The sequence below is a fragment of the Mustela nivalis genome, assembly GCF_964662115.1.
Source record: "Mustela nivalis genome assembly, chromosome: 6".
In the NCBI taxonomy this organism is placed as follows: domain Eukaryota; kingdom Metazoa; phylum Chordata; class Mammalia; order Carnivora; family Mustelidae; genus Mustela; species Mustela nivalis.
Window position 1 is genome coordinate 46,093,071 of NC_139025.1, and position 26,277 is coordinate 46,119,347.

General features: G+C 38.9%; 1 protein-coding gene across 6 annotated transcripts in view; it reads left to right on the forward strand.

Moving 5' to 3' along the window:
* Positions 1-16,389, forward strand: part of FERMT2 (FERM domain containing kindlin 2) — a 90,927-nt gene extending 74,538 nt beyond the window's left edge. For 2 of the 6 annotated variants that reach the window (XM_082735147.1, XM_082735149.1), the window contains 10 exons: positions 39-173; positions 872-921; positions 2,130-2,254; positions 9,218-9,324; positions 9,461-9,682; positions 11,768-11,791; positions 12,314-12,334; positions 13,121-13,245; positions 13,552-13,693; positions 15,120-16,389. In XM_082735147.1, the coding sequence (XP_082591273.1) occupies positions 39-173; positions 872-921; positions 2,130-2,254; positions 9,218-9,324; positions 9,461-9,682; positions 11,768-11,791; positions 12,314-12,334; positions 13,121-13,245; positions 13,552-13,693; positions 15,120-15,293 (1,125 nt within the window). In that variant the 3' untranslated portion in view covers positions 15,294-16,389. The remainder of the gene's footprint in view (positions 1-38; positions 174-871; positions 922-2,129; positions 2,255-9,217; positions 9,325-9,460; positions 9,683-11,767; positions 11,792-12,313; positions 12,335-13,120; positions 13,246-13,551; positions 13,694-15,119) is intronic. The other 4 variants (XM_082735148.1, XM_082735151.1, XM_082735152.1 and 1 more) reach the window with 2 other exon arrangements.
* The last annotated feature ends 9,888 nt before the right edge of the window (positions 16,390-26,277 follow it).

Below are 26,277 nucleotides of genomic sequence, written 5' to 3' on the forward strand. Positions count from 1 at the left end.
GAACAGTCTTTTAAATAAAATACCATTTCTGTTTTCAGTATCACATCAATAAGCTGTCAATCATGACATCAGAGAATCATTTGAACAACAGTGACAAAGAAGTGGACGAAGTTGATGCTGCCCTTTCAGACCTGGAGATCACTTTGGAAGGGGGGAAAACATCAACAATTTTGGTAGGGTAAATCTAATTCCTACTAATTTAGTTGGAATTGATGCTTATCTTTTTGTGGATTTAGATTCTCATAAATTTTGTGTGGATATGGAGAAATATTTCATGCTTTAGGGAATACAGGTATTGACTTTTCAGAAACTTTTCAGGGAGAATTGTAAAGTTAGTATTGTTCTAGTCTCCAGTGCTTCCAGTATAGTAAAGTTAGAGCTTGTGATATGTACCCATTCTCTCAGTAAGCAGTGGGAAAACATTTCTGCAGAGGGAAAGGTAGTTTCAAGTCATAGTAAGCTGCATATTTGAAATATTATAGAAAGAAAAGAAAAATAGATCTCAGGAAAAATTTTGATTACTAAGTTTGGTTTTAAAGCTTAGGAATTAGTTATATCAGAGGAAACACCTCAGGGCTGTTAGGATTTTGCAGAGTTTCCATAAGCAGATATAAAGTTTTAGCTGAATTAGAATCAATATGTTCTTAAAGGTTATATGAACTGCCATTTTGATCACATCTTTTATTAGTTTTTTTAGCCATTTGAAAATGCTTTGCAATTTATGACCATATGATTATAACTTTAAAACCTTCATAATCTGTTTTATATAATTTTGCTTATTGAATAAGCTGATACTTGGTATTAGATATTAAACATTAGAGTTTCGAATTTCAAGAAAAATCAGGAAAAACTGATTTAATTCTTTCCCTAGGGTGACATCACTTCTATTCCTGAACTTGCTGACTATATTAAAGTTTTTAAGTAAGTACGAAATGGGGAGGGAGGGATTCCAAATATTAATGAATGATAAATATCAATTTTATAATCTTATTCACATTATTGAAATTTATTGTAAATTTAGGAAATGCATCTGTAAAAGCATTTACCAGTTAGAGAAACACTAAATTGTAAGAGAAAACAACGATCTTTACCAAATTAAAACTGCAGTATTCACGAACTTATTTTTATCTGATAAACAGTTTTCTTAAAGGGTAAAACAAAGACTGTGTAGCCTAGATTGCATTGTGTACATTGAGTTGTACAGTGGCATTTCAGGGGCTTTCATCCCCTCTGGGTGAATGAAAGCAGGACATAATGAACTGTTATTGCCATTGGTTATTTCCTTGTTCAGAGCCCCAGATTCTGTTGCATTTTATTCATTTGTTCATGGGACATATTATAATAAGGTTCCAGTGTATCTTATCTTGACTTTTATCAATCTAGGCATAATCCAGTCGAGAACTAGGCATTAAAGCAGAGAGGGCAAAAAGGAGAGGAGGTGACTTGGAGTATAAGATGAAAAGCCATTATGGAATAAACCATACACGGTAGCTAAACCTAGAACAGCTCCCCATACAGACCATTTCTGAGATAGGGGCAAGATTTCAGATGCAGCTCCCTACCACTTTCTCCTCCCATTACATACATTTCCTTACCTGCTCTCCATTATGACTGCCCTGTTTTCTTTGTTTGGCATCGGGGTGGCAAGATGAAGCACCATTCAAATATACCCGAGACAAAAAAGCACTTTGCACACTTTAGTTATGCTAGGTGCACCTGCCTGTCCAGAGAGGCCCCAAAGACAGCTCTGCACACACCCAAGAACCTGCTGGTGATTATAGGACCTAGGAGCCTTCCCGTTGGTGATATTTACTTCACCTTTCTTGTCCTTTCCTTTTGACCTGCTAGTGATAGAGATGGCTGCCACTGACAGAAATACTAGAATGCTGGCTTGGCCCTCCTGTCTTTGTCCTCGGCCCACTCATTCTTTGTGAGAGATTCCTGAGTAGATTGATCATGAAGAGGCAAATCCAGTAACAGCAATGTTGAGTGTAATATGGTGGCCCCAGGGAACTGAGTTCAGCATACGTACAACTTGGCCATAGACTTAATGATGTGAAACTTCGCTGCTGATACTATTGATAAAGCTATTTCAAAAGTTTTTTCTGTTAATTCTGTTTGACACGTAGACCAAAAAAGCTGACTCTAAAAGGCTACAAGCAATATTGGTGCACCTTTAAAGATACATCTATTTCTTGCTATAAAAGCAAAGAAGAATCCAGTGGCACACCAGCTCATCAGATGAACCTAAGAGGTAAGGAAAGCCTTGGAATTACTAGTGTTGATGGAGAAATTTCTCTTGGCTAATAGTCAATAAACTTCATTTTGCTGGGCGGGGGGGTAGTTTTTCAGCAGAGTCATTACTTCTTCAGTTACTATTTTCAGTCTAGATTCTTCACTTTTCTCTTTTTTGTCATAAATTTGAATATTAATTTCACATGAATATTTTGTTGTAATGTCTTTGTGGCATCCTCATTTGAAGTGATACCACTTTTCTTCTCAGGTAAATTTATGGTTCTCTTTTCTCATCTTCAGCATTGGGACATTCATGTTTTCTTCAATCTCACCCGTGTTGTATCCTTTCCTCTGTTTTTCCTGGCTTCTCCCTTCCTCTTCAGCATCCTACTCTTTCTGACTTTTTGACTTTCCCTGATGACAAACTGGTCCCTCTCATGTTCCCTAGCCTCTTTTTTGGTTCAACACTAGGGTAGCAGGTACCTGTGGGGTTTGGCTAAGTTCTTCCTCTCCCGCAATAACTCTTCCCTGCACGTTATTGTTCAACATTCAGCTCTTGGTCTGGCCTCTGCGGTAGCCCCAGGATGCCCCTTGGAGGCTCCTCCTAGCTGACAACCTGAATGTCATTGGTTTCCTCTTGTCTCTTCAAATCTAGAGCTGTCACTAGGGGCACATTTCCACTCCCTTATGGCAAACTTGCTCCCTGTGGCCTGGGCTGTGGCAAGGGCCTCAGAGCTACTGGCTCTGGTCTTTTATTGTTTCCCCATTTCATTTGCCATTTGGGTGACTTCATTGGTTCTTCACACTGCTCCTTCACGTCCTTTATCTGATTGATGGAGTGGTTCAGGCAGAGGGAGAATTTTCTGTCTAGGTTGGTCTGGTTCTTCTTCAGCTAAAGGACATCTTGCTGCTTCCTGCCGCAGTTTTTCTACAGGGTCTTGCAGAGTGTTGATGAGCCCTTCACTTGTGGGCATATTCACTAGAAGCACATGGCTCACTTGCAGTGAGAAGTACACTCCCTACACCCTTGGCACCAGCGTGCTAGATGGAGGATGCAGTAGATTGGCATCTCACCGTTCACACTCTTTACAGCAAAGACCAGAAACGAAAATACATTTTCTGGACTGATTTCCAGTGAGATTTTGATTCCAATCAGATAAACGTTCATGTTGAGACTTGAATCCTGATTAAGTTAAGGGGCTGGAGAGACAGAATTGAGAAAGGAACAAGGCGCTTCTGGGCTCTGGAGCTGCAGCGGCAGCCTCTGGGTTTCCCAGCCTCTCCGTGGTAGCGAGGTTTGCACTTCCTTTGGCAGGCCAGGCATGAGGGTGGTGTTCAGGGAGTTAATTCCTATCGGCCCAGCCCATTTCTCCTTTGGGTTACATTTTGCATGTACATTTATGATTATATGTAAAGCAATATGTCTTTCTAACTAAAAATATCCCTATTTAAACAAAAGTACCCAAAAAGGGGACCCCTGATTCATTCACAAAAATGATTCCCCAAATAATTTAATTTCTTGCTTAAAATACAGGGATGCTTTCCTTGATCTATTTAATTCTCCTTTCTACATAGTACATTAGGATATTTTTAGTGTATTTCAACAAAATGTCCAAATCTGTATTTTGCCCAGTAGTCCTCTGAATTGTTGTTTTAAAAAATGGGAAATCTCTGTCCTGGGTAGAAGATTAATATGCCCATGTGTTAGAATTCTGTAATTTTCCTAAAAATTTCAATTGGGTTCACTGCCTTTCTTTCATAAGACCCATGGGTTTAATTTTGGAGCTCTCTCATTATCGGTTACTGTTAGAATCCATTGCAGCTTTGTTCTTGCTTCTCTTTTAAGTTGTCCAGGACCAGCCCAGGTTATCTACTCTTGATCTATAGACTAGATCTGTCTTCTGGGCCCTGTCTTTCCTGTCTGTCCCTATTACATCCTTAACCTTCTCTCTTGTGACTGAGAAGTCAAGTCCTGGTATGGAGAATGGCTTGTGATGTGCCGCCTCTTCCACGTCCTCCCAAAAGAGCACTTTTGCTCTGCTATTAAATAAGCCCTATGATTTCCAAGCTGTTGGACCTCAGTAACTTCCCTTAAAAAATGAGAGTGTAGGACTAGATGTTCTCTATGGCCTTTGGACATCTAAAATGCAAAGTTGTAAAAAATTCAGTTCAGCAAATACTGAGTGAATTCCTGTGCTGTGAACTGTGCTGGATACTAGAGACTTGAGCAAGAACAGATGACAGTCCCACCCCTCAAGGGGTTTAGAGTATGTTGGGGGAGATAGAGAGTTACAATTTGGACAATAGTACTTTAAAAAGTAAATGATATGTCTAAGGAAGAGCAAAGTGGGTAAGGGTGCTTGCTCTGTCAGTGTTCAGTGACTATGGAGAGAATTAGGATAGACTTTGTGAGGGAAGTAATGCCAGAGTTAGATCCAAGCTCTAACTCGAGGTCCATGGAAGGAAGGTGAGTCCAGGCAGAGACTGTTGTGGAGAAAAGCCTGAAGAAAATCATGAGCAAACGGAGTTTGTGCTGCTGGAATGTAGAGTTCAAGGGGGAGGATGAATACTTCTGTAGTGGGTGTTGAATCTGATTCTTACTAAGATGAATGATAATAGCAGAAGAAATTGGCAGGAAGTAAGAGGATAAAAATAATAAGGAGATTGTTTTTTCCACTGGCATCAATGAAGTGCCACTAAGATTATTAACATGAAAATGACAGGATCCATCCTATTTATATTGGCTATGGTATAGAGGAGTAATTTAGATTACTCTAAACTGTGATCCAGATTAAGGAGGTCAATATAGGTAGGGAAAAGGGTACCTATTCAGAGGGCCCTGAGGAAGCACAGTCAGCAGCCTGGGTGATTGACTTGGGAGAGGCTAATGGGGAGGGACTTATTCCTGGCTTGTGCAGTTGGGTGAATAGGGTTGAGAATGTAGAAGAGCTGAGTTTAGGGAGAAAGATGATGAGTTTAATTTTGGATTATTTTAAAGGTGAGGTACCTGTGGGATTTCTGTGGAAGATACTCTATAGGCCATTGGATCATGGGAGATCCACACTGCTGATAATGATGGTAGCTGTTTCAGGATTAATAGTAAATGCAGCCTAAGAACAGTTGTCTGTAATATGAAAAGGCTAAGAATAGAACCCTGTAGGACACCCATGTTTGAGGTACAGGGCAGATGAGAGGAAGAGGAGCTTGCAAGGGAAACAGCAAATGCTTATGAAGACCATGGAAGTGAGGTATGGTGGGAGCCAAGGTAAAAGTTGTTTCTAAAAAGACAGTAGTCAACAGCGTCAGGTACCATAGAAAAATAAAGAGTGTTAAGCCTCCATAGCATTTAGCCCCATTGGAGGTGTTTAGTGGCCTTGATGAAGAACAGATTCAGCAGATACCAGTGGCCTTTTGAATATGGGAGCCAAAGTACCGTCACTGAGAAGTAAATAGGAAACAAAGATAGCTTTTTGTTAACCTTACTGTGACAAGGAAGGAGGAAAGAGGGCAGTAATAGCAGAGAGAGCTATAAGGTGGAGGAGAAAGGCACTTTGTGGTTTAAGATGGAAGAAACTCAAGGAAGTTAAATGCTGATGGAAACATCACAATAGAAATAGAAAGGAAGAAAGAAATCTAGTATCCAGGAGAGGAAGATCTTTTTAATGGAGCAAGGCTCCTGGGATGGCAGAAAACTCAGCTCGCCTGGATAGGAGAGCCTTAAGAGGAGAGATCCCTCTCCCACTGTAGAAGTCGAGGGGAGCTAGCTTTATCAGTTATGGTAGCAGGAAGCTCTGTGACTCATGGCTTTTTTGGAAAAAAGAGATGAAGTTGTCCACTGAGAGGGGATGGCATCAGAAGCCCGAGAAGATTGAAATAAACGTTGTTGAGAATGTCTGAAAACACAGAGAGACTGCAAGTGTCATGGGCTCAGTTGAAGTTGGGAATCCGTGAATTTCTAGTGAGATCTATCTGCTTGGTTTTGTGATATTTTTTTTTTTCTTCCCTCTCCTCCTTTTGAGTGCTCAGCAGCCTAATATAGGCAAGTAAAAGATAGATGATTGGATTGATCCCTGGTTAAGGTTTTGGTAAATGAGTATAGTGGAAAGACAGTTAATCTAGGGAATTGGAGGTTGATACCTGGTTAATGGTGTGCAGGCTGAACTCAGGAAAAGAAAGAGGTGAGAACATATTGCTGATGGGGAGAAAGTTGTGGGGCTGCAAAAAGGGTCCCTCAGATGGTTTGAAGAGAGGACTGAAGGTTGTGATTAGAATGGGCTGTTTACATTGAACATTTCAAAGGAAGTGTAATTGGGTTACAGTGAAGTATGGCATATTGCCATTGAAGTAGGCAGCCCAGGTGGCATGGAGTGAATATGGCCTGAGATGTGGACTCGCAAGTGCCTCTGCCACCTACACTAGCACCTGAGTTACCCACTCACTTTGCCTCTCTGAGCTTTTTAGGGTTTTTTTGGTTTTACTTTACTTTTTTTTTTTTTTTTTAAGTTTATTTATTTAAACAATCTTCTCACCCAACATTGAGCTCAAACTCATTACCCTGAGATCAAGAGTCACACATTCCTGCAGTTGAGTCAGTCAGGTGCCCCAGTATTTTTTTTTTTTTTTAAAGAGACCTAATTATTATGGATTGTACACATTAAATCCATTTGAATGATTAATGAAGTCCATAAAAGATCTATATCTTCAAACATCTCATTTTAACTTTGCAGATTAAATGCATTGCCACACAACTTCCTGATAGTTTGTAACCCTTGCACAGAAAGAGTTAAATGCTGTAGCTAATTTTTTTTTTTAAAGATTTTATTTATTTATTTAACAGAGAGTGAGAGAGTACAGGCTGAGAAGGAGAAGCAGGCTCCCCGCTGAGGAGGGAGCCTGATCCAGGACTCTGGACTCCATCCAGGACCCTGAGATCATGACCTAAGCCAAAGGCAGCTGCTTAACCAACTGAGCCACCCAGGCGCCCCTGTAGCTAATATATTTTTTTTTAATATAATTTTTTATTTTTTATAAACATATATTTTTATCCCCAGGGGTACAGGTCTGTGAATCACCAGGTTTACACACTTCACAGCACTCACCAAAGCACATACCCTCCCCAATGTCCATAATCCCACCCCCTTCTCCCAAACCCCCTCCCCCCAGCAACCCTCAGTTTGTTTTGTGAGTTTGTTTTGTGAGTCACTTATGGTTTGTCTCCCTCCCAATCCCATCTTGTTTCATTTATTCTTCTCCTACCCACTTAAGCCCCCATGTTTGTAGCTAATATTTTTTAAAGAAAGCAAAGGGGAGAAAGTCTACCGAATTCATGATAGGAGTTGCTTCTAGAGAGAAGAGGACCTCTCATTTATCTAAAATGTTCTTTTTCTTTTAATATAATACTTCAATTTTAACATCTGTCCTTATTATATGGTGGATATATAGACATTTATTATCTTGTCCTTATACTCTCTGTGCAGAGAAGTTGCTCCAGTACAAAGAGCAAAACAACCACAGACCCTAACAGTTTACAAGCCTACTTGATGGTCTTAAGACCTATTGAGGGTGACAATTGGAATACCCTTTAAAGAGCCTGACATGGTACATTATCTTATTTGTCCTTACAGCATTCCAGTGAGGTAGAGTTTATGGTCAGGAAATTTTGGGGGGAGATGTTAAATAAATTGGCAGTAATTATGAAGTGACAGAGAAAGGTGTGAAGCCTAAATCAGATGGCAGAGCTGCACTGCACTGCATTACTCTGGTTACTGCTTGTTTATGACAGCCGTTCTCCCGCCATGTTCAGTCCAACTGTGTTCTCTACTGTGAAGCTACGAGCTAATGCTTAACTGAGTTGATAATGTGGCTTTTTGTAGCCCATATCTGTGTGTTGCTGAAAACTTACCAGGGGAGTGAAATTCTGAATACCAGTTATTTTCATACTGACTTCCCCAGTATGTAAGTGTAGATTACCTTCTGTAGTAGATGTGCTTCTAAAGTACTGCACGTAAAGTTAACTTGTGAATTGAGTCAAATCTATGAAGAAACTGTAGTTTTAAAGAAACCATTTTTGTGCAGATGCTTACCCTCTGAATTGAAGTTATTATAAGTGTGAATATTTAAGTGTTTCAGCACTCTGGAATTTTGGAAAGAGGCACATGCCCAGGAGTGTTTAGTTGGATCCTGAGAGCCTCTGTTTCTCTTCTCCCTGCCATTAGGTTTCTTCCTGCCATGGAGGATAGGAGGGCCTTGAGGAGAATCCTGTATAGGACTCCAGCTCAAATAGGAATCCCATGGACACAATGCCTTTTCTTTCTTTCTTTTTCTTTTTTTTTAAAGGCATCATAAGTCATTTATTCTTAGGATATCTGGCCAGTAGAGCATGTGACTCATGGGTCATGAGTTCAAGCCCCATGTTGGGTGGAGGGATTACTTTAAAAAAAAAAAAAAAAAGTCACCTATTCTTATCAAAACATGAATTACAGAAAGACACTTTAATATCCCTATATATCTAAAAACTTAAAAAACCCCAGATAATTTAAGGTTCAAGGAACTGAATGATATTTCAAGAATATCAGGGCACCTGCCCAGCTCAGTCAGTTGAGCATCCAACTCGGTTTCAGGTTGGGTCATGATCTCAGGGTTGTGGTGCAGGCTCTTTCTTTCTCTCTCTCTCTCAAATAAATCTTTAAAAAACAAAATCAGAAACCCACAATATCAAATTTGTGGGATGGTGTTTTGGGGTAATACCCTTTTTAATAGGACCCTTTCCTTCTCTTTTCAATTAAGTTTTATGAAGGCCCCAAATTGTATTAGATGTGACTCTTTGCTGTGCCTCAGAGTTATTGGGCAGAAAAATTTCTTCCCAATTAATCGATTACAAAACAGCAAAATTCAGCATGTTAACATAAAATGAGGGCTGTCTGTATTGGCTTGGGATTTCTTAAAAGTAAATTTGACCGTTAGAATATTTTTTTTATTCTAGGATGTGAAGTTACCCCAGATGTAAACATTTCAGGGCAGAAATTCAATATTAAACTCCTGATTCCAGTTGCAGAAGGCATGAATGAAATCTGGCTTCGTTGTGACAATGTAAGTTTTCCATTTAAAAATATAAACCTCAATTTTTTCTTTGATTCCTTAGTGAGTAGACCAGCCATCCTTACATTTTATACTCCTAGGACCCATCATGTGATACATTTCATATTTCAGTATTTTTTTTCAACAGGAAAAACAGTATGCGCACTGGATGGCAGCCTGCAGATTAGCCTCCAAAGGCAAGACCATGGCAGACAGTTCGTATAACTTAGAAGTTCAAAATATTCTTTCCTTTCTGAAGATGCAGCATTTAAACCCAGATCCTCAGTTAATACCAGAGCAGATCACAACGGATATAAATCCTGAATGTTTGGTATCCCCTCGCTATCTAAAAAAGTACAAGAACAAGCAGGTATTTGATTCATTTTACTTCATCTGTTTTCCCCTGGTTTTATGATTTTGTACATACTTTAAATTTAGTTTCCCCTCTTAAATAAAACTTTTAGTCATAATTTCTTATCTGGTGGTCAGAGTATAAAATAAGCTGCAGATAGCCTTTAGTCCATTTGAAAATAGGTCATTTAAAAAAATGTTTCTCATTTTAATAGGACAGATAATGAGATGAAATAGTTGGGAGCATTTACTCACAACAACGTAAGGAAATCACCCTATGAATGAGGTGTTCTTTCAGGGAATTGAATATGGTGTGGATGCTTTGGGTTTCATTTCTTTTATAATTGTGGTATAAAGCACAGCCAGCATTTCCCAACAAAATCTCTAACAGCTCTCCCTGCTGCTGAAATTGACTTTTCCAGCTTTGGAAATAAACTTTATGAGGGTAGAAATAGTCTACAGTTCACCCATTGTTTTTTTCTTAACAGTAAAAAACCTAAACCAAAATTTTGCATGATGTGGCAGAGTTTGGTAAATTTTCATTGACACTCACTGCTTTTCTTCACTCTGTTTAGAATTCCTTTCCTGGAAATTAATACCATAAAAGGATTGCTATTTAGGAAAATGGTTCTTCGGTACAACATGAAAGGTTCTTTGCAGGGGAATTTCACTTGGGATAGCCCCCAGTATTTGCTACACCAAACATGCCATAAAAGGCAAAGGCTTCAGTCTGAGGTGGGGGATGAAGAAGACCTTTCAAATAAATATTTTATTTCTATCTAGTTTCATTTTTATCTCTGTTAAAGAATAATTTTGAAACATTACTGAAAGGGCCCAGTGAAATACCTAGAATGCTTATTAATTCTTAACTTTAAATATAATGTTTATCATATGGGTCTGAAATCACTTAGCTAGAAATAGATGTTCAGAAGTTTTAATTGCCAAGTATTTGTCTTTAAGTTTCAGAGATTGTGTAAGCTCTACACAATTTCTCTACGTAGAAACTGTTTATCCACAGTCCTATGATGTGGGAGTGGTAAGGAATGGAGGAAATGCTGCCCTGGGGAGCTTTATGGAATGTAGATTGTAAGTTAAAAAGGGAAAGTGAATCAAGTACTAATTTAATTTTTTTTTAATTCTTAGTTATTTCATTTAAAAATTGTTAAAGGAAAAAACTTGTTTCCAAAAGTGGATTCATTTGCCTTCAAAGGCAAGGAACAATTTCAAACATTAGCAAGCTATCATTTCACTTTCAGGTATCAGGAAAAAAAGATCTTAAAATCTAACCGAAGATTGCCAAATGTTGGTTTAGTTGTCAGAGGTCCTGAGTTGTTTTCTCAGAAGCCTTTCAAATGGTAGTTTTCACTTTTAAAAAAGAGTTTTCTGTCCCTCATTTCTCAGCTAGATTGTCAAGTGAAAATTCTCTTGCGGACAGAAACAGTGAATATTTGACTGGCAGGATAACAGAATCTAAGGATTCTTCCAGCCTTGTCCTCCATGTTGACATCTTATCAAAAGCATATTCTTTCTTAATCTTGCCTTCCCTGACTAGATTTATGAGTTGTTCCCAGGACGTAGAGACCGCAGATTGCCCTGACACCTAGGAAGTGCTGATAGGCAGAAGTATAGTTGCTATTGTGTGTCAGGTGCTGTACTGGTCATTGGATGTAGTGCTCAGTAATTGTTAAACTATCTAATATAGTGGCATTCAGGAGTCCACTAGGAACAGAGGTGGGCCATGGGCTCTTTCATTCCTACCAGGGCCCATCAATACACATTTTGTTACATTTAATCTACTTTAAATCCCCAAAACCATATGTTATTCAAACTTACAATATATACATATATATATATATATATATACACATATATATATATATATATATCCCAAACTAGTTTGGGAGTCACAGTCATGTTAAGACTTGGTAATGGAATCAGGATTCAAACTCCGATGCTCAGGGCTGTAAAAGCTGTAAAAGCTGGCACATTTTAGAGAAAAGAGTTGTTCTCTGCTTTATCCATGTAAATACAAATTGAGATAGACTAATGTTTACAGCTGCCATTCCTAGTGTAGTGTATAGCATCTCTCCATTTTCCCTTCCAGGAAAAAGGATGCAAAAAACAGATGGTAATTGAGGGTTTGCTTTTCTTGTGTAAATAAAGAAACAGTATCGTCACTGCACTTACCTTATACGTTCAACTTATTTCTGAAAAGTGGTGCATGGGTCATATTATTGGACTCGATCTCAAAATATTAAAGTTTTTTTTGAACATTAATTCTGATTTTGCTACTAAAATCATTAGGCCTACCCTAACCAGTAAGAACTGGTAAATGAGCAGGGAAACATTATTTGCTCTTTGTTTTCCCCTACAAATTTCTATCATAATTTTAGTAACACGTAACAGTCTAAAATAATGAAGTGTTTCTCAGTATTCTAAATGGAAAGTAATCGCTGCTTCCTTGTTTTCATTTTCATGCTTGCATTACTTTGCTTGGTTTCCACCTAAAGTAATTTTTTTTGCATGGTTTTTGGCTGGAATTTTGGTTTGCAGGTTACCGCAACTTTTTCTTTGCTTCATTGCCATTTTTTCTGATTGCCTTTTTTTTTCTTTCTGCTTCCTTTTTCTTTCTTCGCATTGCCATCTACAGCCAGGCTATATAAGAGATTTGGTAAGTTCTCCATATTAACCAAAAAAAGAAAAGAAAAATATTTAAAGCTTTGGACACAGTCCCCTCTTACAGATTAATTTCCTTCCACTCTTAGTGGGAGTATAATTTAAAAGTTAACTTTTCTATGATTCCTTTAGAAAAAATTATTAAATTATTATGGTTGTTTCAAGTACTTTAAAGGTGATAATAAATACTCCTTTATTGCTAGAAATTTATATTCCAGGTGCTCATTCTGATATTGTGTCTTGGTGCTAATTTAAAAACTCATGTATAGGATTAGAACGTGCCCTTGTATAAAAAGCAGTGACATATATGTGTATACTTGGAATATATCTCAAGAGCGGCAGTTATGTGCTCCCAATAGTACTTGTTGTTTCTGGATATATGGAAACTGAAATGAAGAATAAATATACCAAGGGTTATTTATTTATTTTTTAAAAGATTTTATTTATTTATTTGACTGAGATCACAAGTAGACAGAGAGGCAGGTGGGGGTGGGGGAGTAGGCTCCCCGCTGAGCAGAGAGCCTGATGCGGGGCTCAGTCCCAGGACCCTAGGATCATGACCCGAGCCCACTGAGCCACCCAGGCGCCCCTACCAAGGGTTATTTTGAAGAGTCATCATTTCACTAAAATACCCAAATGTAGCTGCAGAAATTTCCCAATTCCAACTCTTATGACATATGATTGTGGGGTGGGGCACATAGTTTAATTTTTTACTTTTTGTCTTGATCCTCCCATGAAAGACTGTTGTTTGATGGTAAAGGTATTGTTTAATCATGTTTAGATAACAGCAAGAATCTTGGAGGCCCATCAAAATGTAGCTCAGATGAGTCTAATTGAAGCCAAGATGAGATTTATTCAAGCTTGGCAGTCCTTACCAGAATTTGGCATCACACACTTTATTGCAAGGTCAGTGGTTCTCCTAAATACCTGTGTATAAATATTAATCTGTGCTTTTTTACTTAATCTACTTCAATTAAATATTTAAAATACCTGCTGAGATGCTTCAAGCAATTTTACAGTAACATGTAAAGAATATTTTAATGTATTTTCTATACTCGTAATTTTTACATTAAAAAATTAAAAATGATTTCTATTTTTACTTATGTGAAAATATTACTCTCATGAGTTAAAGAGCACGTCTTAAAACCAGAGCAACATGTCCTCCTATCCCCAACATGTTTTTAAACATTTTTTATGTTTTTAATACTCTAGGTTCCAGGGAGGAAAAAAAGAAGAACTTATTGGAATTGCATACAACAGACTGATTCGGATGGATGCCAGCACAGGAGACGCAATTAAAACATGGCGTTTCAGTAACATGAAACAGTGGAACGTGAACTGGGAAATAAAAATGGTAAGCTCAGTGTTAACTTTGAGTGCGTGTAGAGCACTAATTTCTGCTAAGAATCAGTAAATTAAGAATAAAAAGGGAGATAAATGCCTTAGATTATTTGTACCATCACCTCTTACAGTATAAAACCTGGTTGGTTATTCATTTCCCACTTAAACTTTCCTATTTCGTGACTAACCCAGTTATTGAACTCTAAGCACACAATCTGCTTAGAAGGTGGTTTTCTGGAACTGGTACATCCCTGTCTGTCACTGTAGCAGCTACTGTTTATTGAATGCCTACTCTGTCCCTGTCATGATGGCTAAATGTTTCTATATTCGTACCGTGCTTCTAATCTCACCACAGCCTTGTGGGTGGTTGGATTGTCCCTGCTTTACAAATGAGGACACTCACGTTTAGAGACCTGATGGCCATGATTTCCATGACCACACACTTGGTAATGGAATCAGGATTCAAACTCCGATGCTCAGGGCTGTAAAAGCTGGCACAGCTCCTACTATATATCATGCTGTCCCTAGCCTTGAAGTACAGTGAATATCATTTAAAATAAACAGTCTTTTACTGATACGCCATGTGTTTTAGGATCTTCAGGTTTGTTGTATCGGTTCCTATTACTGCGTAGAATCTCATTTTTCTGAAATACATTGTGTCCCTCCTTATCTGTGGTTAACCACAGTCTAGAAGCAGAAGATGCATTCTCCTCCTGACCTGTTGTTAGAAGGTCCATAGTGGCCTAACGCTATGTCACAGTGCCTGCTGTGTCCTTTACCTTCATCCTGTCTTGCTGGCATTTTATCATTTTCCATTATCACAGGGGTGAGTACAGTACAATAAGATATGTTGAGAGAGACCATATTCACATAACTTTGATTATAATATACTGTTATAATTCTATTGTTAATCTCTTCCAGTTTCTAATTGGTAAAGCTTATCATCTGTATGTATGTAAAGGGAAAAAAGCAGAGCACATACAAAGTTCAGTACTACCCATGGTTTCAGGCATCCACTGGGGTTCCAGAGATTTCCCATGGATATGGGGCTGGGGGTTCCTGTATTCAAACATAATACCTAAAGGTTAAATGTCTTGAGCAAGTATTAACTTAAATGTAACTTAAATGCAGGAAGTGGGTTTTCTCCCAGGCCTTGAAGAGAGACCTTCTCACTAACTGAATCACCAGAGACCATTGAGAACATAATGACTTAAACCCCTTGCATTCAGTCTTTTCAGAATGAAAAACTAAAAAGGAGTGGTGGAGGGGCTAATAAACTTAATCTTCTGGAATCGAAGGCACGATTTAGGATTTTTTAAAAAATTTGAGGATCAGCAAGTACTTTGTGAGAGGGCAGACATTAATAGCACATTAGCTTCGCTTGTACCCAACCATATAGAGTTTTCCTGGGACTGACAGTTCTTGGTCTTTGTTTCCAGGTCACGGTAGAGTTTGCAGATGAAGTACGATTGTCCTTCATTTGTACTGAAGTAGATTGCAAAGTGGTTCATGAATTCATCGGTGGCTACATATTTCTCTCAACACGTGCAAAAGACCAAAATGAGAGTTTAGATGAAGAGATGTTCTACAAACTCACTAGTGGTTGGGTGTGAATAGAGCTACTGTGTAATGAAACTCCATGGCCGTAACAATATTTAACTTTGAAAGCTGTTGTTATATGCTGCTTAATAAAGTAAGCTTGAAATTTATCATTTTATCATGAAAACTTTTTTGCCTTACCAGACCAGTTAATAAGTGCACTAACAAGCACGACTATTAATCTGCTATCATGATACAATATGTGGACTTGAATGTGGCACACATTCCTTAGGGCCAGGAATTGAAAACTAAAGTAGTGGACAAGTCAGGAATAAAACATCACTGATTTAATTTAAGCTAGCCAAACCAAGAAACTCAAGCCATATACTTTAAAGCTATCCAGGGCTTAAACTACATGAAGTCTATTTATCATGTTTAATGCATGTGTTTTAATGTATGTTTAATTTGATCTTGTGTTTTAAAAATACCAACTTCTGGTAGCCTTTGATGCTCCATCTCCCACTCATCCCCAAATAAATCAGGCCTACAAAAGATGCCTGATACTTAATAATGATGTCATTGTTCGACTTTGAAGGAAAATGCTATCAGTGCGTTAGGCTTGGTTCATTTTTGTCCTTGAATAAGCATGTATGTATGTCTTGTGATTTTATTTTTACACCCTATTGTATTACAACACCTGTATTCACCAGCATATTCACGTCTGCCTAAAATATGCAACTTTTGCATTACAATATGAAGTAAAGGTCTATGAAGTATGCATTTTGTGTAACTAATGTACAAACACAAATTTTATAAAATTGTACAGTTTTTTTAAAAAACTCACAACTAGCAAATGGCTTAGATGTAGCATCTTTGCATTAATTAAATGCTTTTAAAAGTATAATGTGCAGTTTTCATACCTGCTAAATTAAGAATGACTTCGTTATAGTCATGATTTGCCACAGTGTCCTTAACTCTGATGCCTGGACTGGCCATGTTCTCGTCCGCCGCGCTGTTACAGTCCCCATTGGTGCTAGTCAGAAAATTCCTAGCTCACACAACCCAAAAGGGTGCCAGGAGGGGTGGATTACCAGTATTGTCCAATAATCCATGGTTTAAAGACTGTATAAATGCATTTTATTTTAAATAAAAGCAAAATCTTTTATTTAAGTTTCTTTTTGTACTTCTTGTCTTTACTGTTTACATAGAATTAACTGATGAACTTTGGCCTTTTGGATACATTTTGCCTGTACCTTTTGTTGGAAGGACAGCTTGCTGGTATTCCAGAGTATCACCAGAGAGTGACACTTAATCTCTAGGATCGATTTTTCCACCCTCCCCCTCGCTTTTCATATTTAAATATTAGAAATATAAGCAGAAATAGGACATTGAACAGACACTATTGCCTTGGACCGAATTTGTTTAAAACTGCAAACTGACTCCTGGTCTAAAAAGACACAACTCATATGTATGAATTTACTCCCTGTTAGTACTATTACATCCTCATTCTGTTGCCAAACTTCAGTCCTGGACATTTCCCCGTTTAGCTCTGGCATTTAATCAAGCCAGGTCTTCTTGATTTTTCCCTCAGGCAAACTTTTGTCATTGCTGTCACTGATACCTGAATTCAGGTTATTGTCCTGTGCCAGCCATGATGCCACAGCCTCTGAACACAAAGCAGATCACATTCTCCATGGCTTATCTTTGTACTCTAAGGTCAAGTCCTAACAAACCTCACTCCAAAATATAAGGGCTTCTTCCCACTAATAAATAAATAAAAACTAAACAATATATTCCCTTTCCTCACTTTAAATACAGGTTACCCACTTACACAGAGCCCGAAAACATATTTATTTATGTTTAAGATTTTATGTATTTGAGAGAGAGCATGAGTGGGGGAAGGAGCAGAAGGAGAAGCAGACTCTGCTGAGCAGGGAGCCCAATGTGGGGTTCCATTCCAGGATCCCCAGATCATGAACTGAGCCAAGGGCAGACACCTAACCAACTGATCCATCCAGGCACCTCAGCTCTAAAATATATTTAGATGAAGGCATACTCAAGTCCTGTAGAGTCTCATAGCCACTCTGCTGATTTCTTGGTGTTTTGCCCCACTTGCTGTACTGGTGATTTTGGTAATTAATTCAGCCCCAGCATATCACTGGCTTTATGTCAGCTCTGGTGACCCTGGTTGACTACAACAGAACGGCCAAAGTCCTCAGGCAGGAGCTAAGAGGTCTTCTCTGGTCCGGCCAGCCTGCATTCTCCTTACTTCTCAAACTGGGCGGTCCACATTCTCCAGATGCTGTTTGCACCTCGCCTACCACCATGATATTCTGTAGACTTTCTTCCAGTCTCCCACCTGTCCCAAATCCCAGCTTTCTGGCGTTTTAGAAATTTTACAAAGAGCTCAAGGGTTCTTTCTTTTATGAATACTTCCAAGCTTCCTCATAGCCCCCAAATTTCTATTCCAGTGAACAGCTACTAGATTTAGTCTTTTTGGAACTTAAGAACAATCATCCTTAACGGTTATTGTCTGAAATAATTTATTATTCCCTTGAGGACAAGATTTGAGCCTCATGGTCTCTACCTGGGATCACTTAACACATATTTGTTCATTGAACATGGCTATTTTAGAAATCAAGGAATTAATTACAAATTAGAATTTTTACAATCAAAGCATAGTTTAATAGGGAGGAAACAGACATGGTTTTTGCACACCAGCTATGCACTGAGAGGTGTGCTGGGTGCTTTCATATATGTGACCTCTTCTAAAGATTCATACAATCAATCCATCCTCATTTTTTAGACTCAGACCAAGTGACCTGTTCAAACTAAACAAAGCTATAATTAATATATTTATATCTATATCTATATATATAAAATTAAAAGCTATAAAATAGCCAAGGCAGAGCTCAGAAGTTGAACCCAGATTTCCTTCTCCCTACTCAGTAGTGTTAAAAACAAACCCTTCACAAATCTTGAGGAAGTCCATTGGTAGTGGTCTCTCTACAGAGACAATATCAGTCCATGAGAAGGACTGGCCCAAGCCTCCAGAGAACCATTTTCAGGTTTCTGTTTTGTGACTCAGTTTCATGTGAACATGAAGGCACTGGGCACAGGAGATCAACCAAGCTCTCTTCCAACTCTGTTTCTCATATCAGCAAGTTAGAGACCTGCTGATGTAGTTAATCAGTAATTTTAACTTGGTACAAATTATTTTTTACAAAACCTTGAACTTCAAAGGTCAGGCACCTAAAGACATGAACTTATTTTCTTTTTCAGCTTTACCAAGGTATAGCTGACAAAGTTGTAAGATATTTAAAGTGTAGGGCGCCTGGGTGGCATAGACAGTTAAATATCTAACTCTTGGTTTCGGCTCAGTTTGTAATCTCAGGGTTGTGAGATCAAGCCCTACTTCAGACTTCACACTTAGCACAGTCTCCTTGAGATTCTCTCTCCTCCCTCTACCCCTTCTGCTTGTGGTTGCTCACTTTTTCTCAAGTAAATGATCTCAAAAGAAATAAAGCCTACATCATGGTAATTTGATATATGTATATATTCTGAAAGGATTTCTACCATCTAGTTAACACATCTATCCCCTAGAGATACAAACTTTATAGAAGAAAAGCCACTTGCAGTTCTTGACCCTCTGCTCTTACACAAGCCAAAAAACAAGTGTGACAGATTATACTTTTTGCATTCTGTATACCATAGTTTTTGTTCCTTTTTTAAGTTAAAAGTCTTTGCAAATCAAAACCACAACGAAATAGTATCTCACACCTCTCTGAATGGCTAGACTCAAAAAGACAAGGAAACAAGTGTTGGCGAGGATTTGGAGAAAAAGGAATCCTCTCATACACTATTGGTGGCAAAGCTAACTGGAGGGTCCTCAAAAATTGAATAATAGAAATCCTGTATGGTCCAGTAAATTCACTACTGGGTATTTACCCAAAGAAAACAAAAACATTAATTCTAAAAGATATATGCACCCTGTAATTGTTGCAGCATTATTTACAACAGACAAGATCTGGAAACAACCCAAGTATCCATCGATAAGTAAATGGAGAAAGAAGATGTGTATACACACCTACACACACACACAGTGGAGTATCACTGAGCCATAAAAAAGGATGACACCTTGCCATTTGCAACAGCACGGACGAACCTAGAGAATATTATGTGAACAGACCGAGAAAGACAAATACCATACAATTTCACTTACAAGTGGAACCTAAAAACTGAAGGAAATGAATAAACAAGCAGAAACAGACCCATAAACACAGAGAACAAACTGATGGTTGCCAGAGGGGAGGAGGGTGGTGAGATGGGCAAAATGGATGACGGTGTGTGGGGGGTATAGGCTTCCCATTATGGGATGAATCACAGGAATAGAGTGCAGCACAGGGAACAGTCAATGATGCTGGAACCGTGCTGTATGGTGAAGATGGCAGCTGCACCTGTGGGGAGCATGGCATAATGTATAGACCTGCCAAATGACTATGTTGCACACATGAAACGAACATTGTGTGTCGACCACACTACAAAAAAAAAAAAAACAGCAATGTGGTGGGATCAGACCAACCTGGGTTTCTGACCTTAATTCATCTGCAAAAAATGCCACACTGTTAAAGGACATGGTTTAAAGGGCCCAACCCTCCACTTACATTGAATAAATATAGTAGTTTCTCAATGAAATGTTAGGGTTTTTTAATGTGAAACTTTTTTTTGATCCTCTAAGACACATTCCTATCATATTCCTTTCATAACTCTTTCTACCCCCATAATTAAGTTTGACAAGCTCTGCTGCTGGTTTTAGACTAATCACTTAGAACAAGGCAACATCTTCACCACCTTGATAATTCATAAGAGAACAGGGCTTTTGGAATTCAACCCTTTGGGCCAGAACCGTCACTGATACTGATACTTTCCTGCACGTATAACCCTACGCAGCTGCCATCGGTGTGCTGCTTTATTCCAAAATTGTAGACTGATTCAAAAAAATCCTGGCACCCCCCCCCACCCCGCCAAAAAAACTGTTTTTGCAGCTACTGAGGTCATTTCTGTAGCTCTGCAGTTACGAAAAGGCAAGGAGGAGCTGCGGCGTTACTCAAGGGCAGAGCCAGTAGACTTGGATGATAAGTTGGTCAATTCTAAATCTGCTGATAAGGGTCCAGTCATCTCACACAATTATCCAGGAAGAAGTTGTTTACTGAGAGCTCTGTGCTCTTCAACAAATTAACTGTGTCTTTATCTGTTTGAATTGCTTTGGTTTGGCAGCTCAAGAATGGGGGAGGTGGTAGAGAGTGACAGGAAATGGGAAATTTTCGATCTGGGTAAAAGGAATGAAATTCTCAGAGTGGATTGCAGAGCCACCCAGAACAGGAAACAGGGTAGCAAAAAAAGGCCTTATCTGGTGACCTTATTTCCCACTGTGCTGATTCCTCTCTTGCCTTCTCTGCTTTATTTAATAAACAATACAGATTTTCCCAGGCTGAATGTGTACATTAAAATTCTCTGTTGCCTTAGTAAACAGTTACCAGCACACATACATTTCTAGTTGAGTTTCTCTTTCAATATTTGTGCATGGGCCAGCATATTACTAAAAATTATAAGCACTTAAAATAATTTGAGACCCTTTATTTCATGAAATCTAATTAGAATCTCATGTGGCTTCACTGTCCAGGCATTATCTGTATTACTGCTCAGGGAAGTGGTCCAAGTCCAATGTTAATTAAATTTGTGATAAAAACAGCACAACCAACTAACAAGTTTAACATACCTGTATTAATATGGTTTGTGGATACAGCACAATAAAGAAAACACTTTTTATGAGCATAAATTCTCATCTCAATTTTCATCTAAATTTTGTGAATTTAGTTTTTATGACCAAATAAAATTTAGGTGAACATATTTACTCTCAGGTTTAGTGATCAGAATACCTAAACTTTGTTTCTAACTTCCTTGCTTAATTATAAATTCAGTTAACTCTTTGAAGGAACATTTGGAAAACACATTTCTTCTATTTCAGGAGAACAAAGGGCCAAGTATAGCCAAAACACTCCTAAAGACCAAAAGGTGAGGGGACGAACCTCACCAGATGGCAAGAAGTCATATCGCACTATACTCAAAGTGTAGCGTTGGCACCGGGGTAGTAGGGTAACCAGAGTTCAAACAGAGACTGCAGAAACAGACATGCACACGTATGGAAACTCGATTTCTGAAAGCCAGCTTTGCAGATCAGCACGAAATAGGATAACTTCCCAATGAATGATGCTGGTGTTTATCTTTGTGAAACAAAGGAATATGGACCACTGCTTCATACATATGTGTAGTAGTCCAAATCAATTCCACACAAAATTCAGACTTAAATGTGAAAAGAAAAACTAAAACAGAAGAAAGCATATTTATGTAACACTGAGGAAAGATTTTGTGTTATTAATAAGGCACAAGAAGTACAAATTAATTACATTAGAATGAGAACTATAGAGATATTATAAAGCATAAAAAGGCAAGCCAAATTGGGAGAAGATATTTGCAACACATAATGGACAGAGGATCAGCATCTAGAATAGAAATATGCACACCTGCTCAGTGATCAAGCCAAAAGAAAAATAGACGAAACACTGGAATGGGTACTCCTTGAAAGAGGAAAACTGAATGGCCAATCAATCTACAAAAGCTGTTCGATTTCATAAGTATTCTAGAAAATGGGGAAAAAACACAAATTTTAAATAAGATTAAAATGAAGTTTCACACATACCATATTAGTACAAGTTTTGAAGTCTGACAAGAGTTAGTATTGACTAGGATGTGGAACCAACTACCAGGATACTTACTGTTGGTGTGAGTACAAACTGGAACTGAGCACTTAAGAAATACTTTGACATCCTACGACCCTGAAGTTCCACTCCTAGGTATATATATATACCCTGCAGAAACTCTTGTATGTGCATACCAGGAGACATGCACAAGAATATGCCCAGCAGAACTACTTATAATAACAAAAAATGAAATAATCAAATGTCCATCAGACAAATGTCCATCAGAGTAGGTTGAATTATAATACAGTCATCAAATGGAATCAAAACAGCAGTGAATAAATTCCAACACAAACAGCATGGATGGATCTCAACCCAATGCTGAACCAAAAATGTAGCTGCGGAACACAGTTTGATTAAAGTTGAAAAAAACGTACAAGATTTCTGAAACGCTAAAAAAAAAAAGGAAGTGGCAAATATTTTCCTCTTCTATTGGAGAGTAAAAGCTGCATTTGTAAAAGATAGTTTGTTGGTGATTCTAAAGTTCAGTGTGAAACAGTGTGATGCTAAGAATCACTGTGGCCTAAGGGGTATGGGGATCTGCTCTTGACAGCTGCCGCTCTGCCTCTGACATACTTTCTTAGGTCTGGACTAGATCAACACATGAGTCTGGTCCCCACTGTCCAGTGAATCACTAATTGGCTGACTGTTTGGCTGCCCTAGTTTCAGAATGGAGCTAATGAGCCCAGGGTCAGGGGTTCAGTCCCCTTGCGGTCAAGCTGGCTCTGCTCTGTTTCATGCTCACAGGCCACACCATTATTCTGTAAATGTGCATGGTTAGTAGGAGGGACTGGATAAGAAGGGAAGAACAGATCCATCAGCTCAACCAGAAAATCAACTTTAAGCTCAAGGCTCCGGTCAGTATACAAATGACAGCATTGTTACTCAAGCAATTGTGAAGATGTCAACCCAAATCTTATTAAACCATCCCAGTCATAGCAGAGGAGCCAGGGAACTTACTTGATACTTTCTTTTGCTGCCTGGATTAGTATAAAAGGCATTCCTATACTTGAGAATGCACCTTCTACAGAGGCTAGGAATTATGAGAGAGAGAATTTTATGAGAGATGAATTCTGAATAAGATGTAATTCTCAAGAAATTAGTCTTTCGATTTGAAAATGCCTCATAAATGTATGAGCATGAAATCAGCAGGATGGGGCAACGCCAATAAAAACCACTGCTATGGGGATGCCTGGGTGGCTCAGTGGGTTAAGCCTCTGCCTTTGGCTCAGGTCATAATCCCAGGGTCCCAGGATCAAGCCCTGCATTGGGCTCTCTGCTCAGCGGGAAGCCTGCTTTCCTCTCTCTGCCTGCCTCTCTGCTTACTTATAATCTCTGTCAAATAAATAAAAATAAAATCTTTTAAAAAACAAACAAACAAAAAAAACCCACTGCTATGTAGCAGAACAATCTCAAAAATGCCTGGAGCCTATTTTGATTTGTTTGTTTTGAAAATGTCCCTAGTTCATATAGAAAGTACCCACGTAGGGAATGATTAGAGGCAGGTGAAACTATTAGAAGGCTTTTTTTGAAAAAATCAGTAAGGCTAATTCAGGGCGGCTTCAGTGAGAATGGAAAAGACACCGTATCATGGACAAAGTGACACCTGTAAATATGTTTTCCTACAAGGGGACACTTTAAAAAGCCACTGCTTGTTGGTGGGGGTGGGGGGTGGGCAGTACCAGTTGATCTGTACCAAAGATGGCGAAAAGGAAGTTAGCTCTTCACAAACAGCCTCAACAGGAAAGAAACTTAGCTAATGAGAGCTCAGAATAGGCAGAAAATTGGAGACTGTTTTCAGGTCATCTTTGCCACTCAGGTTTGAGTTTTATTTCTGAATCTCCAACTCAAGAAATAATTTTGTAAAAACAGCCTAAGTCTTTTGAAGTTTTACAAATGCTTCGGTTTCCAACCCTTGGAAACAATGTTTCAGTTTCAGGTATTCTCAAAAGAGGCCTGTCTTGTCCTAAATGTGTTATCTTTTTTGATTGGGTTTTTAGCCGCCTTTCATCGCTCCAAGTATTTGCCATCTGGCAGTAGTTTAGAAACTTCTTTTTGCTTTCTCATAAATTTTGTTGAAAGCAACCACATAATGAAGAGTAAATACCTTCTACTTAGTCTTAGCGGGAAGCTGGAACTAAGTTCCTTGTGACACCCCGTCTAGATCCTGCTGCCCTAGAGAGAGGTTTATACCGTCAACTTGCCTCTTCACATACCCAGAATTCCTGCTATGAAGAGCTCTAAAAAGGGAAGTGGACAGATGTTTTCTTTAATCATCACTGGTTAAGGCAAATCTGTGGAATGCAGGCGTTCTAGTTTTGTTTGCTTTTTTTTTTTTTTTAAGGCAAACAACATGAATTAACAATGTTTCCTCTAGTTCCAAAAACCGCCTGAGATCAAACCATGTTGATCTCTAAACAAAAATGACTTCTAAACCTATGAGATTTGAATATAAACCTTGCCCTTGATTTATATTCTAGGAAATTACAGTAAGAGGGTGCCTGGGTGGCTCAATTGGTTGAGCCTCTGCCTTCGGCTCAGGCCATGATCGCAGGGTCCCAGGATTGAGCCCAGTGTGGGGCTCTCTGCTCAACGGGGAGTCTGCTTCTCCCTCTCCCTCTCTATCTCAAATAATTAAATAAAAACTTAAAAAGAAAAGAAAAGAAAAAAGAAAGAAATTACACTAAGAAGTTGTGTTCCAGAAAAGCCCAGGGTATAATCTTTTGCAATCTGTCAGGCAACTATTTTTTAAAGTGGGTGGGGGAGGGGAGATGTGTATGATAACTGTTAGGCACAAAATTAATTGAGTTCTGTCTCCAAGTACAAGGTCACAGATCACTGGAGGCTGGTCAGCTCATTTTGTTCTAGGACATCTACTCATTCAGATGTATTCCTCAGTGAGGCAGGTAAAGCTGCATGGTTGACAATTGTTTTGAGAAAGGGAAGAAACATGTCTGGAGAGATTAAAACCAAAGTAGGTTGCTGAAGCTGAAGATGGAGCAGTAGAGGCAAGGAGCTATTATCTTTTTAATAAATCTAATATTCTGAGCACTGAATCAGGGCCCAGAGACGAGAAGAGTCATAACCACGTCAGGCAGCCCAAGTGCGCAAGAAGTTTGGTACATGCGCGCAGCCATTTATGACTAACTGCCAAGGGGCTGATGGAGGTGATAAGTGCTCATGAGTCACAGAGCACTGGGGGTCAGAGCAACCCCACGAACTGCCTGACTAGGGGTACCCCAGCAGCAGGCCTTCGAAGGATGTGGAGAAAAGTGCAGGGGAAGGGCAGGAAGGCAGGAGGGTTGGAAACAAGGATCCAGGTCAGTGAGAAAATCCCAATCTTAACATGAGGAAACAGCAGGAGCTCAAAAAATATTTTTGAAAACACTTACTCCCTAACCATGTTTAAATATTTAATCCCTAAGTATTTTATCCCTAAAAGATTTTTTTTTTCTTCAAAAAGAAACTTATGGAAATACTCAAGACAGATCCTGTGAAGTAATTGAGTATGTGTTTGAGTTACTCAAGTGAAGCAAAATTAAGCCAACTGTTTCAGAAGTACAGATGGGGAAGCCAGAATGTGAGGGAGACAAACCACGGAAAATCACCCTAAAGAAACCAGAAAATAATATGCACATGTGAAGCATCAGCTATCACTTTCATTAGCATAAATTCTAGTATTATCAAGAAGAGTGGAGGAACAAAGATGAGAAAGCAACAAAAAAGTTTTACAGAAATACAAGATAAAGGAATAAAACACACTGAAGCTTCCAAAAACGAGAAGTCACAGAAGACCCATGGGAAGGCCAATGTCCATTTTAAAAGATGCTCCTTACATTTCAGGAGAAGAGGGAAAGGGCCAGAAACAGACATGAGCACGTGAGCATGTCCTCAGGGGAGGTCTGAAGGGAAGGAGAGCAATCACCCCATCCAGCAAGGCTGCGGAAGCGTGGGAATCTCGGCAACGCAGTAGAGGGTGTGTGGAGAACTTCGGCCCTGAGCAGATGTGCCTATATCTGCTTTTCTGAAACAAAATATATTGTGGTACTCAGAGAGATCTCTGTAAGGGATTTGGAAACATGATGGCCACAATTAAGTCTTCAAAGCCAGCCCTTTCTGGCAAATTCCATTTAGGTTCTCTAAAGAAAAATGACACCAAAAACCTAACACTATAACCAACACTCTGTAAAGCAAGAAAAATGGACCAGTTGGGCCCTTCTCCTCCACCAGGGCCTGTGCT